At 44.7% G+C, this 20,395-nt stretch overlaps 1 protein-coding gene across 1 annotated transcript; it reads right to left on the bottom strand.

The window, feature by feature from the left end:
• Nucleotides 1-1,877: 1,877 nt before the first annotated feature.
• Snap29 (Synaptosomal-associated protein 29kDa) lies at nt 1,878-19,343 on the bottom strand. The gene is made up of 7 exons (XM_045752599.2): nt 19,136-19,343; nt 13,450-13,571; nt 11,940-12,023; nt 11,441-11,542; nt 9,280-9,469; nt 6,529-6,633; nt 1,878-4,346 (listed from the first exon to the last, which is right to left on the bottom strand). The coding sequence occupies exons 1-7, from the start codon at nt 19,215-19,217 to the stop codon at nt 4,180-4,182; spliced, it is 852 nt and encodes a 283-aa protein (XP_045608555.1). The 5' UTR covers nt 19,218-19,343; the 3' UTR covers nt 1,878-4,179.
• Nucleotides 19,344-20,395: the final 1,052 nt, after the last annotated feature.

Raw genomic sequence — 20,395 nt, 5'->3', positions numbered from 1 at the left:
CTCCTAGGTAGGCTCAACAACCAGATGAAGGAACGATGGGGAATGCACAAACACATGGTGCATTTTACTAGTGCACCATCATAGGAGGCAGGCGATGCCTCCACCTATCCGCAGGCAGCATACAAGAGCCATCCTCACCACACAACCTATCCTTAGTCCAAGTCCATTCCATCCAGCAATTTACCTCAAAGATGCATTCATAATTTTAACATGCTGTTCACGCAATAGTAATTTTCTCCAATATAAATTAATATTATATACTGTATATATATATTTATTAACATAGTTAGACACTGGCAATAATTTGTATTTTTAGTATGCGAGTGTGGTTCATACTACAAAGTTTTTTTTTGTTTTTTATTATTATTATTTTCTACCACAGACGTGGCCACACATTTACAATGCTAAGCAGCATATATACATTTTCTTCTGTCCTCCATGGACAGGGTTAGAGATGTGTTAAACATACAGTTCAGGGGTTTATTAATCAATCAACCACAGAAGGTGATTCGGTGCTTTTAAAATGCTAAGCTAACCAACATACGTAAATACATAGATACACAGATTTACGTATGCCCTACATAAAGTGTTCGATATGTCTTTTACATAGTGTAATTAATGTGCATTTACAAAGGTGAAATGTAATTCTGATCAGCTTCCATATATACTTTACACACACACATACTGTATGTACACATACGTATGTACACATACTGTATGTACACATACGTATGTACACATACGTATGTACACATACGTATGTACACATACGTATGTACACATACGTATATACACACACACCACTTGTCCCGCAAGTGTTTGGACATCATCAGTTGTGAGTAGTGTGTAAAGCGTTGCATTCATAAACAGGAGGTCTGGTGGGTGCATGGAATGGGCTTTGGCTTTTGTTTATAAGTTTGGGCTGCACCACATCAGGGGACTACCCACTGAGTGGGTTGTTTCCAGAACCTCATGCAATAAAACTCAATTCTACAGCTATTATCTTTTTTTTTTTTAGGCCCTATTTTGATTATACAGTTCAAGTTTGGTTGCCATACTATAGAATGTACAAATTAACTCTGTTCAGCAAAGGAAGTTATTCCTGTTATTAGGAAACCTTTCATACAAGATTAGAAAAGGCTAAATTTACATTCTCTAGAAAGGCGAAACGTTAGGGGCGACGTGATTGAAGCACACAAGCCCAAAAAAGGGTACAACAAAGGAGATAGGGAAAAACATCCACTAGGGCTGTGAGGTAGCGCAATCCTACAACCTCGGCATTGCCAGTCGCGTACTCTACCACTGGACCACCACCGATTTGTAGCATTGTACAACTGGAATTCTACCGAAATCAAAAGTTAATCTGGACGCCTGTACTGAAGCCAGTCCAAGTTTTTACGTATGACACCCCAAACACCCAGAATAAATTCTGAAGTTATATTGGCAATTTCTGAAGTTAAGGCATAAGGTGTAGGACCACTCTGCCCTTCCACCCCCAGTACTTGTGGGTCATACGTAAAAGTTTGAACTGTCTTTAGAGGCCTCCAGACTTCCCGTGATTTCCGTAGAAATCCAGTTGTATGACTGATGGTCCAGTGGTATACAACTGGCAATACCAAGGTCGTAGGTTCGTGCCCCCTCTCAGACCCAGTGGTTCGTCATCGATATAGAGTACATCACGTTATATTGGCAGTAGGTTAAGGCTACACAAGTAAGTAATTATCAAAAGAAAGGCACCAAACCTAAGGCTACACAAATTGCCTTATGATTACCTCTTCCCAATTGCAACCGCAAGATTGTGTCAAGACTCGCACAAGAAGGGTACCAGAATTAACTACACTAAGGATCCCTTCTAGACAGGAGAAGGAAGTACTAAACGTATTCAACATTTTATTCTTATATATCTTCCACCGGGGGATAAGAATGTAAGGTAAACTATTCACAATTCTTATAGAGACATGGTAACCCATACAAATATATAATTTCTTATCCAATTACCATTAATTTCTTTCTATAATCATTAAAATATAGACCTAATTCTTCAACCAAAAATAAAGAATCCACATTAGCCAGAAGTACACGTGCAACACTGCATCATTTATTAAAAGTACAACAACACAGTTCTGAACTAAAATTGAAAAATTGTGAGAATACCAGGGACCTGCACGGCCCAGGTTTCAATAACCCGGATCCGCACGGCCCGGGTTCCTCAAATACACACAACCATTTGCAACACCTGTACATCTTTCCTCATGCTTCACATTTATTAAATACTTTATCAGCTCCAAAGCACTACACAACAACCTTGGGTTGTGAAGTGTCGAGGCTCGTAAACAATTTAATAAAAAAAAAAGCCCCTATAATTAAGAAAGCTGTACGAGTCTTGTAAATGGTTGGATAACTGTACGGTTAAATCCTGGTACAGGAAGACACTTTCCTCTTGCCTGTAATCACGACTTACTAGGACTTGAATAATAACGGGAGGTTACAATTAACAATACTCTTGGTACAGTGATGCAGATTTGAGTCAATACTAGGAAATATGAACTTAGTATGTATCTGCTAAAGAAGGTGTGGGTGCACAGGTTGTACATGTGCACACACCCGAGCATCTGTACACGTGCGTGCACACCCGAGCATAGGCGTCTGTACACGTGCGGGCACACCCGAGCATAGGCGTCTGTACACGTGCGTGCACACCCGAGCATAGGCGTCTGTACACGTGTGTACACACCCGAGCATAGGCATCTGTACACGTGCGGGCACACCCGAGCATAAGTGTCTGTACACGTGCGTGCACACCCGAGCATAGGCATCTGTACACACGCGTGCACACCCAAGCATAGGCATCTGTACACATGCGTGCACACCTGAGCATCGACATGTGTACATGGGCGCACACATACCTGAGCATAGGCATCTGAACATGTTTTTACATGTACATGTATGTAAATTGATTTAAACATGTGTACACTGAGTATGTGCATGCAAGCACATTGTGCATGTACAAATGGGGGTCTTGAACATTTGTGGACATGCACCCATCTCCCCCCCCACACACACACACACTGTATGGTAACTGTGTGTGTGAGAGTACACACACAAGTGAAGTATACATGTGTAATTGATACCTGAAGTGCAGGAAGAGGGGTGGGGGCAGGGCTTCCCGACACTCAACAAGCAACAGTCTCACAGCCAATATCACAAGCACATCACAGTACCATGCTCTACTATATACAACCTTCATGCATTACTCATCAGAACTCATGATTACCAACTTATTCACTGTAAAAATTCATGCATTTCTTGAATTGTGAAGGAAAATTGCACTTTCATGCCCATCTACCTTTTAATCAAGGCCTGCACTGGAGACCTTAGTCGCTGATGAGTGCCCATTCATCGTAGTGTACAACCTACATGGTGCTGTGACAATGATGCATTATCAATGCATGTATACTGTGTATGTTCACATGGTAGACTATTACACTGTAAACTTGCTCAAACAGAACCTGGCCAAACAGGCAATTGGATGCACTGGAAGGATTACGATTCAATTAGTGTTATGCGCACCAAAGTAGCTAATTAATATTTACAGTGATGATAAAGTAAGAATTATAAAAAGCAGGCATTAAGCCTCAAAGCGGGGAAAGGAACGCAGCAAGAATGTGCCCCATCACACTGCCTGAGCAGGTCCTGCGACATCATATGGACGTTCACTACCAATCATTTATGAATGACATCACCGTACACAGCAACTGGATCGGCACTGATTAATGTGGTATCGGTGTTTTATTCCATCATGCCAAACGACTTTTTAAACTCATTAGGCCGACAGACTAGATATGCACCAAGATTCCTACAAGCCACTATTACCAACTATACACTGGCCTGGATAAACAGCTGTTTGAGAGTATAATGGCTGAATAGTCTTCCCATATAACGCTTTAAACAAAGTATAAACTACATGCGCTTACATTAGCATATATAGTTCATACAATGCTTATTGAGTATTATAACTTCGAGGAATGTTGCATCAATTGCAATGGGCAAAGTATCCTACTTCAGTCCACAAAGATCTGCGATAAGCATTCCAATTTTGGTACAGCGTTATAAAAAAAAAACTAATACAGTTTTACTCCATCAAATACACATTTTAATGCACATTACAGTTATTTGGTCTCATCGTTTCAGTATCTTCTTGATTTGTACATTCTGGGAGCCAATGGTTGTGTCTGCCTTCTCAACCTTCCCATGTATGCGATCAAGCATGCTGTTCTGATCCACAATTTCCGCCCCAAGACCCTCTGCCAAGCCCTTGAGGCGCGACAATCCCATACTCATCTCGTCTGAAACAAAAGGCAACAGGCTTATAGTTTTGCAAAACCCACATGTTAGGCTCGGTCACTATCTGACAATCAGGAAATCATTCTACAGCAGCAAGAAAAATGCAGGCAAGGGGTTTGTCAACCTATCAATGCAATTCATTTGACAACTATTTACAAGGCACTGGCCCACCTTTCATTGTATTTCCCATTGCCATACACACATAGGAGTACTGTATTAACAGGCAACGGAAAGTTGATCGATTCATCTTAAATTAATGAACACCACGAGTGCTGAATTTGTTCTACATACTGGAACTGAAGCTTATTAAATAAGCAGAATAATTACTACTGGAGAAGATAGGTGATAATAGTGAAGCTTCTCAACACGTCCCTACTGGATAAGGGTCCAAGATAGACCAAAATGTCGTCGATTACACTTCCTTTTCACACGTATGGGTCGAGTTATTTCTTTCAGCAATATTATTGCAACTTGTTCTCTACGTAAATATTACCTCATCGGCTTTAAATCTTTAAATCCTTAAAATTACAAGCCTTCTGGCTGAGCATGTGGCTGACCAGGAGTATATAATACAAGTTTAATCAGGATTTGGTATTATTATAATCTTCAATCTAGTTCACAAAATTTATCAAATAATATGGTAATGTTTCTTTGCTATAATGATTACATGTATCATCATTGTTGTACCCTTCACATGATAGATATCTCACACCTTACTCTTCATTATTGTCCCCCATGTTGGGGTTTCTCATTTCTCATGTTGCTTAATTTTTTTACTTGACCCTTTCCCAGCTGCAATGTTGTTGTTCTCTTAACAGCTGGTGTGTAACAAATGTGCAAGTTACTCTCAAATACTGGCAACAAATTCAATGTAACGCAAAGAACACATACAGTGCTCCAAGATATAACCAATGGGTAATCCACACAACAATCGTCAATGCTAGCAGCGACCACTCCAGACAGGCAACCAGAGCGCAACTTCATAGTCTCCCGAGACTGATGGATGCCTGCTCATAGCAGATGCGATCATAGCACTGGCATAACATTTTACGTACAGTTGTGTGACTGTGGCAAATCTTGACCTATTTGTATTGCGGACAAGTTCGGCCATACAGAGGATGGACGTACAGTACTGTATCACACGTTTGTACGTACAAATTCTGCAGCCCTAACCTTGGAGACCCTCAATACTTTGGCTCATCTTGGAAAAATAATGGCCAACACATTCTAAATATTAAAGGAGAAAATATGAACATTTTGGTTTGTCAGACAAGATGAGGTGAGGTTGCCAGGCATCAACCCAGAAAGTACCACGTGAAAAACCTATGTCAATATGCAGACGACGAGCCACAATAAAGTGGCTGAAGATATAAGCAAACCTAACATCAGGAAATGAAGAAACGATGTTTCAGTCCATCCTGAACCATCAAGTCATGTGACCATTCTCAAGTGACTTCATAATGATCCAGGACAGTCTGGAACATTTCTACATTCTGATGTGCAGTTTAGTCTTCAGGTACGTCAATAACTTAACAGTAAGAAATGCGTGCTACAATACAACAAGACTACATTAATCAATTTATTATACATTTTCTTTATATTTACTCAAAATTCGACACCCAACTCACATGTTTGAAAATAAAGCAATGGCATTTTGGTCCATCCTGGACTATTATCAAGTCGTGTGATGGACTGAACCGTCCTCACTTCCATTATTTTCAGACGTGTGGGTTAGGTGTAATTTTTAGCCAAGTTACCGTGACTTACTGACGGCATTCCAAACTAACGATTTATCATAATTACCCGTCAACCCATCAAGTTCTTTTCTGTAATTTTCACCTGTTACTTCAAGAGATGTTCTAGTCTCAACCAGGCTTGAAGTCAGCCTTTCCTACGATTGCCTAGTCCGAGGCCGGCTGTCTTCATAGGACGAAGGCCCACAGAGCCACCACAGCCAGGCTGATCCAATAACCCCCAGCAGAAATTTGTCCCATTCTCTTTCGAAAGCTTCCAATGTTCCTTAATTTTTTAAGTCATGTTACAGCCACTTACACTGAGCTTCAGTTTAAGAAGGAATGCCTGATGCTTTACCCTAATTTGCTTCACAACAGTTACTTAATACTATGAAAGTCTTATACTAAGACTGCAAATCATTCATTCAGAACATCAAACAAGTTTTCTTACCTAAATCGGAATCAAGCTGAGCATTGACCTTCTTTGCATTTTCCCGGAAGTTGCTGAAGTCTGGATCTTCATCGTCATCTTCCTCTAGGCCTTTGAGACGCAGACCTGCCAAACACCAACTTTCGTTTAAATCCTAGAAAATCCCTTCATCAACCTAAATCAAACTCTCCAAGAACACACAGGACGGTGGGGGGCAGGGAAAGAGACGCGCAGGACGGACAGTGGGGGGCAGGGAAAAAGACGCGCAGGACGGACGGTGGGGGGCAGGGAAAGACGCGCAGGACGGATGGTGGGGGGCAGGGAAAGACGCGCGCAGGACGGACGGTGGGGGGCAGGGGAAGAGACGCGCAGGACGGACGGTGGGGGGCAGGGGAAGAGACGCGCAGGACGGACGGTGGGGGGCAGGGGAAGAGACGCGGCTGACGGACAGTGGGGGGCAGGGGGAAGAAACACGCAGGACGGACGGTGGGGGGCAGGGGGAAGAGACGCGCAGGACGGACGGTGGGGGGCAGGGAAAGAGACGCGCAGGACGGACGGTGGGGGGCAGGGGAAGAGACGCGCAGGACGGACGGTGGGGGGCAGGGGAAGAAAAACGCAGGACGGACGGTGGGGGGCAGGGGAAGAAACACGCAGGACGGACGGTGGGGGGCAGGGGGAAGAAACACGCAGGACGGACAGTGGGGGGCAGGGGGAAGAAACACGCAGGACGGACGGTGGGGGGCAGGGGGAAGAAACACGCAGGACGGATGGTGGGGGGCAGGGGGGAAGAAACACGCAGGACGGACGGTGGGGGGCAGGGGGAGGAAACACGCAGGACGGACGGTGGGGGGCAGGGGGAAGAGACGCGCAGGACGGACGGTGGGGGGCAGGGGAAGAAACACGCAGGACGGACGGTGGGGGGGCAGGGGGAAGAAACACGCAGGACGGACGGTGGGGGGGCAGGGGAACACACACACACAGGATGGATGGTGGGGGGCAGGGGGAAGAAACACGCAGGACGGACGGTGGGGGGCAGGGGGAAGAAACACGCAGGACGGATGGTGGGGGGCAGGGGGAAGAAACACGCAGGATGGAAGGTGGGGGGCAGGGGAAGAAACACGCAGGACGGACGGTGGGGGGCAGGGGGAAGAGACACGCAGGACGGACGGTGGGGGGCAGGGGGAAGAAACACGCAGGACGGACGGTGGGGGGCAGGGGGAAGAAACACGCAGGACGGACGGTGGGGGGCAGGGGGAAGAAACACGCAGGACGGACGGTGGGGGGGCACGGGAACACACACACAGGATGGATGGTGGGGGGCAGGGGGAAGAAACACGCAGGACGGACGGTGGGGGGCAGGGGGAAGAAACACGCAGGACGGATGGTGGGGGGCAGGGGAAGAAACACGCAGGACGGAAGGTGGGGGGCAGGGGGAAGAAACACGCAGGACGGACGGTGGGGGGCAGGGGAAGAAACACGCAGGACGGAAGGTGGGGGGCAGGGGGAAGAAACACGCAGGACGGAAGGTGGGGGGCAGGGGGAAGAAACACGCAGGATGGATGGTGGGGGGCAGGGGGAAGAAACACGCAGGATGGATGGTGGGGGGCAGGGGGAAGAAACACGCAGGACGGACGGTGGGGGGCAGGGGGAAGAAACACGCAGGACGGATGGTGGGGGGCAGGGGAAGAAACACGCAGGACGGAAGGTGGGGGGCAGGGGGAAGAAACACGCAGGACGGACGGTGGGGGGCAGGGGAAGAAACACGCAGGACGGAAGGTGGGGGGCAGGGGGAAGAAACACGCAGGACGGACGGTGGGGGGCAGGGGAAGAAACACGCAGGACGGAAGGTGGGGGGCAGGGGGAAGAAACACGCAGGACGGAAGGTGGGGGGCAGGGGGAAGAAACACGCAGGACGGACGGTGGGGGGGCACGGGAACACACACACAGGATGGATGGTGGGGGGGCAGGGGGAAGAAACACACAGGACGGACAGTGGGGGGCAGGGGGAAGAAACACGCAGGACGGACGGTGGGGGGCAGGGGAAGAAACACGCAGGACGGACAGTGGGGGGCAGGGGAAGAAACACGCAGGACGGACAGTGGGGGGGGGGGGGGGTAGGCTTGCCTCCTGCTTCTTTGATCGCAGGTTTTAAACTGTTTTTATGTAAAGAATTTCAGTGTCACCTTTGTGTGTGTGTGTGTATATATATTTTATATATTGATTATTTCTCATGTGTGCTAGCTAATTATGTCAATTCAGAGGAGTGTTATAAATTTTTCATACATTTGTTTATTTACTTTAATATCAAAATGGTAATTTTTCACTTAAGTATTCCTTCAGTCCTGTGCAATTCTGATACTGCAAGGGCCAATGCTTTTTTTTTTTTTTTTAATGCCAAGTGCTTGCCACATTCCATCTGCCCAGTACAGTATAGTTGCACTACCGAGTCATGTCTCGCTACCAATAATCCAGCACTGTTCATTTGGATGCCTCTGTTACAAGTGGGTTACCTATGAAGAAAACGTCTCTCAACATGGCAACACACTCGAGCTGTGCATTGTTGCACTAAACACTTTACTCTGTGGATAACCGTGGACTGTCGGCCATATTGTCAACAGTAAGGATTAATTGATCAAAGTTTGGGGGATGCCTGGTGGGGCCGCTGATCACTGGAACCTCCACAAGGTAGGTAGTGCAAAGGTACAAAGAGAAATGAGCAACAGCTACAAAGATACAAAAAATAAACAGTCAGCTGAAAGAAGAGACCCAAACCTGGATGAGTAGTGGCCATTTGAGCACTGACCAACGTCTGGCTTCTCTCGTACGCAGGTCCCAGGTGTGGGTTACTCGTCACACTTGGTGCACCAGACTCAACAGGAGATGTTGCAGAGTCCTCCTTTGTGTCCTTACCCACCGGCTGCTTGGGAGTTGTCCACCACGTCTTCAAACTGCTGAAAACACTCTGGTACAAAACAAATTTACGATTACCATAGAGGATTTCAGAAATTCCATACATATCATTCACAATAACTTTACAACACTGGAAAAAAATCAATTAATAATTCACTGTGTTATGGGGATAGGAAGCCAGAGTATTCATACACATTTGGCTTTTATTCAAGTACCCCCCCCCCCACCCTTCCAGGCTGAATTACAGACCCCGCCCAGGATGCAACCCCCACACCAAGCTGACTACCTTCTGAGTACCTACACACTGTTAGGTGAAAGGAAATGTGCCCAACCATTTTTGTCTCGCCCGGGATTTGAACTCAGAATTCTTGATTGTGCATCGACAACGAACTCGACTGTATTACCGGGACCCTACACAATTGTTTAATTATTGGTATACTTTGATCACAGAATCAAAAGAGGTATCCCAGGGTTTGCACATGTATCCTGGGACCTTGAAGATTGCACAAGGGAAGATACACTACAGAGTAATTAATGCTTATTGATCAGCAACAGGAGGTAGTGAGGGTGTGGCTGGGTAATGAGGCAGGACCCCTCATTATCCAGCCACACCCTGCCTCTTCATTATTTCCACAATCAGCCTATCCACACCATTTTATAAAAGAAATTAAGTTTTCTAATGCCTATCTTGAGTATCTTCAGATAATTTCGGGGCTTGGCGTCCCCGCAGCCCGGTCCTCGACCAAGCCTTTTTTGATACACCCCCCCCCCCACCCCCAGGAAGCAACCCATTGCAGCTGTCTTAACTCCCAGGTACCTATTTACTGATAGGTGAACAGTGGCATCAGGGTGAAAGAATCTCTGCCCATTTGTTTCTCTGGGCAGAGTTTGGGACGGACAGGCAGAAACTCTGCCCATCCGTCAGTCCCCATATTGCCTAGACTCCCTTGAGTAATAAATAACAGCAAATTTCCTCCATGCTTATTAAGGCAGTTCCTTTTGGTGTAGTGGTGACCCGCACCTCGCGAGCAATTTGGACTGGATACAAATTCTTACCAGGGAGGATTATCTGGGCACCTGGGTGCTGACAGATTAGCGAGTCGTGTTCCAGGGTAAACTTGTGGATAAGGTTTACCACGAGCTTCGAGAAGGGAAAAGTTTTCAGCCTAATAAGAGGAATCAGAAGTCTTCTCCTGTACCCAAACCGGGCTGAGGTGAGTATGTGGGCCTGCGGGCCGCTCCAAGCAACAGCCTGGTGGACCAAACTCTCACAAGTCAAGTCTGGCCTCGGGCCGGGCTTGGGAAGTAGAAGAACTCCCAGAACCCCATCAACCAGGTATCAACCAGGTAACCCCCCTTTGAAAAGAAATAATTGAGGGAGTGTCAGGCATGGGGGGGGGGCCAACAATATCAAGTTATTGATTTGAGACAGTACACATTAATACAAAACTCAACTAAAACCAAAATGCTTTACATATTAGTGGCTTTATTTTTGTTCCTACCAATTAACCAATGTAACATGTTTTATGAGTATTTTATAAATAAGATTATGATGATTTATGACCTTACAAGTTAAGCAGTGTTAGCAAGGCAGCCTGAAGCTGCCTCGGGGCCAGCCTGACCTGGCCTCCAGGACGGCACACCATCTCACCTTCAGTTATCCCGACACCCGCAGGTATCACCCGGCCGAGATAAAAGCGTCAACACTACCCTATCCATGTCAAAGGTGCTTGTGTGTTAAACAAGTTTGAGCCAGTAAAGATGGGGATTATTATTGCATACTCAGCACTGTGCACATTAACTAATGTGGCCAAAGCAAATATTCCAAAAACTGGCGGATGGTTGGAATATTTGCCCCCCCCCCCTCCCGTATGAGTAGAAAATGAATGCATCAGCATTTTGGTTTGGCCTGGACCCTCATTTACTGTAATTATACTCGTGATCCCTATTCATCTACGGAGTCAACAGAGTTACATGGGACCAGCCTATGTGCCAGGGAACAGGAAACCCAAAAAAATCTCACCTTTATTCCATTAATATTTTTCTGTGTGTCCTTCAAGTTGTCATTGATGGTGTCCAAACGCTGTTCTGTGTTACTTAACTGCTCCCGCTGCTTCACCAATTCCTGAATAAAAGTTATATATATAATTGCTTGGGGCTCGGGTTTGAGTAAAAGTTTTATTACCCTATTTCTATACCCACTGCAGATCATACTAAATAGCACTTTATTAAATTTATAAAAATTTAATACACAATTCCATGTATTGTAACCTGCAATTCCTACAATATATATATATACAGTACATTTAAACCTCTGACCCATTCAGAAACCTACCAAAGTAATATGCTGGACTTTTCCCACAACAAAATGAAATCCTTCGGAAAGAAAAACAAATCTGGATGCAACCGAAGCTCAGGATTTAGGTAGAACAAGAAACTGGTCGGTGTCTGTGCCACAAGTACTCTTAACCCTTCCACTGCTCCAAACCTCTCGTGCGTAACCACCACTTGTGTATACTCACCTCTGCAGTTTCAATGCCAACTCTCTCGGTCTCGTACAAGAGCCCCTTGCTTCTCTTGGCAGAGTCTAACGTCCTCTTCTCAACCTGCAACAAAATCATTACAAGCATTTAATGAAGCAATCTGGCCAAGAAATTTTCAACTGTAAATGTAAATACTGTAGTGAAGTGATGGATTCAGAAAATCAATTTAAATAATATACCAGTACCTGAACTGCACAATTTAGAGACATTTATGCGACCGAAGTTCAGAATATTGCAGTCCGGGGAAAGACAGTGCCAAAAAAAGGAATGGATGTGGTCAAAGAACTGCATGAAGGGGGGGGGGGGGGTTGTGTTTTTTTGGGCGAGTACGCACGCACTTTTTTGGGGGGAGGTGGGGGGGCACTGTATGCACGAGTAGTAGTACTGTAGTAGGTATCCATTGGTCTCGGGAGACTATGGAGTTGCTCTCTGGTTGTCGGTCTGGAGTGGCCTCTCCAGGTTATCTTCAGATGATTTCGGGGCTTGGTGTCCCCGCGGCCCGGTCCTCGACCAGGCATCCACCCCCAGCAAGCAGCCTGTGACAGCTGACTCCCAGGTACCTATTTACTGCTAGGTAACAGGACAACAGGGTGAAAGAAACTCTGCCCATTGTCTCTCACCGGCGCCTGGGATCGAACCCGGGACCACAGGATCACGCATACAGTATTCTGTCCGCTCAGCCACCGGCTCCCAGGCCGCAAAGCCAGGATGGGTTGATATGGGGTAGGTCTAGTATGACTTATAACTTTAAAATAATTAAAACGAGTTCTACGACATTCTGAGAATCACGCATGATACTGTACAAGTATCGTACTACTGTGTATTTCGTCATGAACACACAGTAGAGTGACGAAATGTGGAGTGAAGACAATATGCCAGATTGAAGAACGCACACCGAGATGATTTAGACATTTTGAGCGAACAGATGGCAGTAGACTGGCGAAGAGTTAATTCAAGTGAATGTGATGGTAGGAGGAAAGGAAGACCAAGAACAAAGTGGACATACATGGTAAGCATGCCAGCAAGCTGGGAGTGAGTAAATAACATGCAAAATACGGCAAGGTATAGACAAGTCTAGGAAGAAGCAGTTTATATGGAAGATATTACAGTAAATTAAAATTATGGACCGAGGGGAACCAACCCTCCAAACTCTATAAACTGATATAGTTAAGTTATTGGCCAACACTTGACAGAATGACAATGGACACTTCTAACCTGTGCCTATTCCTAACTATATACTTCATGGTTGTGTTAGGGGATGATATTGTGGCTTCTTGCAGCTTATTAGTACCCGAGTTTCTGAGTTCATTAACAAAATTGCTGTGGGTTAGTTCATCTTAACTATGTCTTAATGGTAATCTGACAACCACGACTGTTGTGCCAATGTACACCAAACACGGCACCCCCAACAACGCGGTACAAGGCACACGTAAAAGCTCGAGTTCCATCACAAGTCGGATGCCACCGAGTATACGAGATGACTCCTGACCTGCCTCATCTGATGTAGAAGCTGTTGCCGGCGCATCTCTGCTTCCTGTGCTGCTTGCTGCTCCGGACCTGGCGGCAGTCTATCAGCTGCTAGGAACGTCGCACTCGAGCTGTTCATGAACTCTGTCCCACAAGTAAAAAGAGTTAAGGAGTTGCATCAAATGAACATCCTAGCAGTATTTTGCAATATTTAATATACTAAGCAAACTAGATCTCTGTAAGGCAACTAAGGCAACAGTACATTTAACGCCCAATACATTTGACATTCATAGCAATTATGAGGCCGAATAATTCAATCCATTCTCCAAACAATATCGTACAGTGCAACCTCATTTTGACAAATCACTAGTTCCAACACATTTTCCAGCCATTTACTAACCCGCTTCACCAAGCATGTGTTTGGAGGTTGACAAAGCGGGGGAATATTTCAATGTGCTTAGGAAACTGCCAGAGTTCAGACCTGTGGGAAACCTGTCTATCGTTTGATATCAAAATTAAAACTTTATATTCTGTGAAATTAGATAATAGAGCCATGAAATATTAGGGCATGAATGGTATCACTTAATATGGTTCCAATCAAGTATGTAATGACTCATAAATGGATGCAACATTAGAAGAGTTGGGGGCCTTGGGAAAGCCACTGAGCATATTTCAAACCAATTCATATGGTTCATTTTCATTTTGGGTTGCCATGGTTTCCATTCATTTAAATATGGGCACTTCCTTGAAAAATGCGGTTCGAGACTGGGGTGTGAGAAATGTTAAATGTTGTGAAATCTCTCTATAATCATTCATCATACGATAAACTGAAATTAAAATTTTGCTCAAATTAACCCATAGAGTGGAAAATCTTATGGTATGAATGGTAACAGTTAATATGGTTCCAATCATGTTTTGAATGGTTTTTGTAGATGGACGCAACATTAGAAAACAGATGAAACTATGTACTAGTATTTTCCATTTCAAAACAAATGCATCACTGGTGGTAACAAATTCCAACCCCAACAAATTGCAGTTGATCCCATATAGCTTCTTGCATCCAGGTTGTACTGTACAGTACTTATAGTAAGTATCGTAGAATGTACAAAAGAATACCACTTTACCCCCAATAGGTTCATGTTTTGTACTACTGGAATACTCCAAAGGGCATGCCAATACATGGAAAAGTTATTATAATCTGTCTTAGGCCTAAATAAGTAATCCAGGGCCTAACGTATGCCATCTTGGAGCTAATTTAGGAAGAATGTTCACTATACTAGGCCTAGGAAGGCTTACATTTTATTTTTTTCCTTTCTCTTGCCCTCTACAACAGGGGTAAAAAGCATAGTTTAATTTATGCGCAACAGTCCATACTTGTACATTCCATCAATAGTTACTACAGGTCCTAGAATTTTTTCATGACAATTTTTGAATAAAGTAGAACGAATTATATACTGTACAGTATAGTACTTTGTTAATGACTACAAGCTAACAGTAACACTAATATATAAATAACTATGAACAAAATTCTCACATCTTGATAACGTGGCTTCTATGAACATTACTGGAAGTATTTATAGCCAATTGAAATACACTTAACTTTGCCAAAGGGCAAGCACCAGCAGGGGTTATCCAGTGATATTTAGTGTCTCCGGAAGAGCCCCAACCCAACCCACACAGGAAGCCAGCGGTGATACAACGTACCAACAACATCCTGATGCAACACTGAATCAAGCTGGTAAGATAAGATAATGCTGCAGCATGTGCAGTACTGTATGCACATTTGCACAACTTATTTTCCCATTCAAGGTGATTAACTGATTTGTGGTTTCAACATGACTAGAGAACATACACAACCTTATCATTCTTTACACAGGGGATGAACGTTACCTTATCTCAAGTAGAGGACATACATGACCTTATTCTTGCACACGCACGCACACACACACACGGTTGAGAGGCGGGACCAAAGAGCCAGAGCTCAACCCCCGCAAACACAACTAGGTGAGTACACACACACACACACACACACACGGAGACCGTACACCACCTCATCCCACACACAAGAGACGAGTTCAGTATATATAGACGAGTATAACAAATGCTGAGTTAAATATGGTTTCTTAAACAAAAAAAAAACAAAAAAAAAAACACATACATTCTGGCTTCTACTCCCCTCGTGTGAACTTTGTCATCCTGCATATGTACACAGGAACAAACATATGACAAAGAACTTATGACAGGAAAAGCAACCCAGTTTTCTCAACTGTTTCATAACTGTCTGACCCTTACCCTTTCAAAAGGTCAACCACATAGAAGGACAGCATCAGAAAATTCAACTGTTAATTCACGGCTTTAATTGTTTATCAGACGGATAATAGAGTAAGACAGCCAGTCTCCAAACATAACCAGTCTGTCCAGAATACTGTACTCAGCATATTAGTGGCTTTGTAAGAATGTAAGAACATCAATGTTATTGTGCTCTCACAACCCAATGTACCTTTTATGTAAATAAATAAATAGAATAGACAACTGAAAAAGAAAATTGCATTGACACCAATGTCTAAACCTAAAAAATACTCATGATTTCATACAGTCCTAATGAAAATCTTTTACTTTAGTGATAATTTGAACTCGTTAAATTTAGATTTTGTTCTCATGTAAATGAACAAGCAATCAGGGTTGACACCTAGAGGTATATTAAGGTTAATAAAAGGTTTACAGAGACCAATGCCATAATATAGTTACACCTTATGTCCAGACTGGGGAAAAAAAAAAAAAGTACATGTATTGTTCCTGCAAATTAACCGAGAAAGGTCACAAACACAGGCCAAACACATCATGCTACCTTGCATATTAATATCCTACCTTAATGCTCAATGGGTGCCAAGAAATGGGTCAAGCCTGGCCTCAGGCCGGGCTTGGGGAGTAGAACAACTCTCAGAACCCTCTCCAGGTAAGTGAACCACTAAACATTGGGATACTTGACGAGTGTGCCCGACACTCATAGTACCGAACATCCAGGACGCAGGTACAGTGGGGCCTCAATTTATGATGGTAATCCGTTCCCAGAGACTAATCGCAAATCGAAACTATTCTTCTCACAAGAAATAAAGGGAAATGAATTAATCCGTTCCAGACTTCCAAAAAATTTAACTTCAAAAGTCATTTTTATACCTAATTCACCCAAATCTTCAATACAAAAGTATGTACAAGTTATTACTTACCTTTACTGATGACTCCTGTTGTATATATCCTGTTGGCGTATGGAAGATGGTGAGGAGGGGGGGAGAAGGAGAGGTGTTAGTGTTTGGAAGGGGAGTCCCCTTCCACTATAACATCAGGCAGTGATGATTTCTCTGGGGTACACACACTCCTACATTTTGCCTGCATACCACTAGGACCCGATTGTGGTTCACCGCTAGTTTCTCACTAAAAATTTGTCTAGCGGCACTTGTTTTTCCCTTCGTTTTAACATTTGTCTGTAGTGATGCATCACAGTGTCAGTGAAAAGGTTAAGGCAACGTCCTACTACAGCTTTATTTGGGCGAGACATTTCAGCAAAAGTTTACAGTTCCTCCCATGCTGCACACTTTCTTAATTTTTGAGGCAGGGATATTCTGTACTGCCTCTATGGGCATCCTCACGTGTTTTCATATGTTGAACCTTACCACTGACTTTCTTGGGACCCATGGCATGACATAATTCATGTTCAAAAAGCAAGATAAAAAAAAAAAAAAAAAAAATTCTTATAAGCATGATCGTCACTAAGCGGGCGGCTCTAGTAAACCAAGGCAGGTCGGCCCGCGCGACCGGGAACCATGCACTCTGTCGACCCAAACTTGTATCAACAAATATCATTAGTTGATAACACTATCGTAAGTCGAGTCGCATTTTCCGATCAATTTTATATCATAACTCGACATTATCGTAAGTCGGGGCAACCGTAAATTGAGGTGCCACTGTACTGACTAAGCTCACTTATCCAAACTATATGTGAAGCCCCCTTCCCACCCCCCATCACTGGATAAGCCAGACACCCATATGAGCAAAAATTTTTTACCGGGCAAGTCCAAAAATTAACATTCATAATTTCTTGTACCACAACCAACATTATTCGGACTTCCACACACACCCACCAATCGAGAAGCAATGGCGAAGTGAGTAATCATTAGTAAAATTTCCACTGTGGTTCAGTTAACTTCAGTACAGACACTTCAGAGTTACCACACACTTTAAGAACAAGAAGACATTGATATAAACTAGCTAAACACAGATGCCGAAGAAATATAAGAAAATTCACTTTCGCAAACAGAGTGGTAGACGGTTGGAACAAGTTAGGGGGAAGGTGGTGGAGGCCAAGACCGTCAGTAGTTTCAAAGCGTTATATGACAAAGAGTGCTGGGAAGACGGGACACCACGAGCATAGCTCTCATCCTGTAACTACACTTAGGTAATTACACTTAGGTAATTACACACCTTCAATGCATGGCACATTCAGAGCGCCACGCCCTATGACTCTCACCCCCGTATCCGAGCTCCTCTACCCCCGGCCTCAATCATCTCTGCTCCAGGCATCGTCTTAACTTCTACGACACTACCAACAACCGACTGCTATAATCAAGACTACTAAATATCAAAACGCCTAAACTCTGTATCTAATCAACCAAACAACATAATCATATGCTACACTCTCCTCTTACACGTGCACTAGAGACCACACCCGACCAATCCTCTTCTCGTCTTATAAATTTAAAAGTCTAAAGACAAGAATACACTTGAACCCCTTCCACTTTTATATATATAATTCAACATTAGGCAACGATAAACTAAAAATTAAAACTGGGCAACAACTCCCTGCAACACCACTGCCCAATTATGTCATGCGACAAGTCTTCACTTTAACAAGCATTTTCTTGCTGCCTTACAAGATTATACCAATAGTCACAAACCAATTTATACAGTAGCTCATGACCAGTTCCACTTGTACGCGGCAAAACACTAAATCTGATGCAGTTTGTGTGTCTGGTATAAATTGTCGGCAAGTGCAAGAATTATACTCCCAAGGGCCACCAGTCCTCGAGGCTTCAACAGGGAAAATCTTAAGAACACCTAAGGACCCCCCCCCAGCAAGAGTGGAAACCCAAACTGGGAACCCTCATCCAATAACTCCCAAGCCACCAAGAACCCCAAGGCACCAAGAGCCACCAAGGACCCCAAGGCACCAAGAGCCACCAAGGACCCCATGGCACCAAGGACCCCATGGCACCAAGAGCCACCAAGGACCCCATGGCACCAAGAGCCACCAAGGATCCCATGGCACCAAGAGCCACCAAGGACCCCCAAGCCACCAAGGACCTCAAGCCACCAAGAGCCACCAAGGACCCCAAGCCACCAAGGACCCCAAGCCACCAAGGACCTCAAACCACCAAGAGCCACCAAGGACCCCAAGCCACCAAGGACCTCAAACCACCAAGAGCCACCAAGGACCCCAAGCCACCAAGAGCCACCAAGGACCCCAAGCCACCAAGGACCTCAAACCACCAAGAGCCACCAAGGATCCCAAGCCACCAAGAACCCCAAGCCACCAAGGACCTCAAACCACCAAGAGCCACCAAGGACCCCAAACCACCAAGAGCCACCAAGGACCCCAAGCCACCAAGAGCCACCAAGGACCCCAAGCCACCAAGGCCAAGAGGACTGCTCACCTGAGGTCATATCATCGTCGTCCAGCATGGAGAAGGCGGGTTTCTTGGGGTCAAGGGCGTAGCCGCCTCCTCGGTGAGCCATCACCTCGCCAGTGAGCGCCAACTGGCCGCCAACTGTGTCGCCAAATGCGGAAACTCGCCAACCAGACCAACCAGACGGCCACCAACCAGTTCCTCCCAGTATCAGCTGTTGTCTGACGTCATGTCAATACTCAGCTCGGAGAGTGACGTCATGCCAGAGCCAAGACGGGACAGTGACGTCACGCAATGTTTTGGTCGCAAATGCTGCCATCTTTTGTTTAAAAGCTAAACTAAATATATCAGAGAAAATTGAAATTGATATGGGTAACAATTTTTTTTCATTTTTTACTTAATTAATTAACTCTTGAAATTTCTTGATATTTATAATTAATGATTAATTTTTGAATACCAATTCGTTAAGGGTTACTACCTCTGGATGGAAGAAAGGGACCCATAGCCTCGGAAAAAGCACACACAACGCATTAGAGGAGATTTTTGGCTCCCCTTCAATGCAGTTCCATGTTTTTTGTCCTACCACCCCTCTTCTCTTTTTGTTTTGTTTTGCTTTATTATGTATTTTAAGGTTACAAGTTTTATATTGATAAATACAGTGGAATGTTAAAAGTTGTGGATCTCTTGGCACTCCACTGCTTCCGGACAGGAACCGAGGACGCAGCAGGCGTTTCCTCTCTGGAATGCCACACTGAGGCGCTCAAACAGAAAGCTGGCAGCTCTTGGGTCTCTTATGGTGTCAACGAGTCTAGTGTCAACGAGCCTGGTGCCAACGAGCCTGGTGTTAACGAACATGAGTCTCCGTGGTGTAGTGGTAAGACACTCGCCTGGTGTTCCGCGAGCGCTTGGTCGTTCGTATCCTGGCCGGGGAGGATTTACTGGGCGCAAATCCTTAACTGTAGCCTCTGTTTAATGCAACAGTAAAATGTGTACTTGGATGAAAAAACGATTCTTCGCGGCGGGGATCGTATTCCAGGGACCTGCCCGAAACGCCTTGCGTACTAGTGGCTGTACAAGAATGCAACAACTCTTGTATATATCTCAAAAAACTCTTGTATATATTTAAAAAAAACTGGTATCAACGAATTATTGTTAAATAATTCGTTGGGTTCCAGGCTTGTTGGAACCCCCAGAGACCCAAGAGCTGCCAGTTCCCAGTTTCAGTGCCTCAGTGTGGGGGATCCAGAGGGAAATGTCAGCTGTGTCCTCAGTTGGTGTCACACTTAA

Source organism: Procambarus clarkii, chromosome 5, assembly GCF_040958095.1.
Source record: "Procambarus clarkii isolate CNS0578487 chromosome 5, FALCON_Pclarkii_2.0, whole genome shotgun sequence".
Classification (NCBI taxonomy): domain Eukaryota; kingdom Metazoa; phylum Arthropoda; class Malacostraca; order Decapoda; family Cambaridae; genus Procambarus; species Procambarus clarkii.
Note: the sequence above shows the minus strand (reverse complement) of the source record. Positions and strands in the feature narration are given on the sequence as shown.

What these genes read in the sequence shown, in the direction of transcription:
- Snap29 (XM_045752599.2), bottom strand. Translation starts at nt 19,217, where the DNA reads ATGGCTCACCGAGGAGGCGGCTACGCCCTTGACCCCAAGAAACCCGCC. An exon ending in CGACGATGATATGACCTCAG is followed by an intron (nt 13,572 to 19,135) that starts GTGAGCAGTCCT and finishes CTTGTGGGACAG; the next exon opens with AGTTCATGAACAGCTCGAGT. An exon ending in TTCTACATCAGATGAGGCAG is followed by an intron (nt 12,024 to 13,449) that starts GTCAGGAGTCAT and finishes ATTTTGTTGCAG; the next exon opens with GTTGAGAAGAGGACGTTAGA.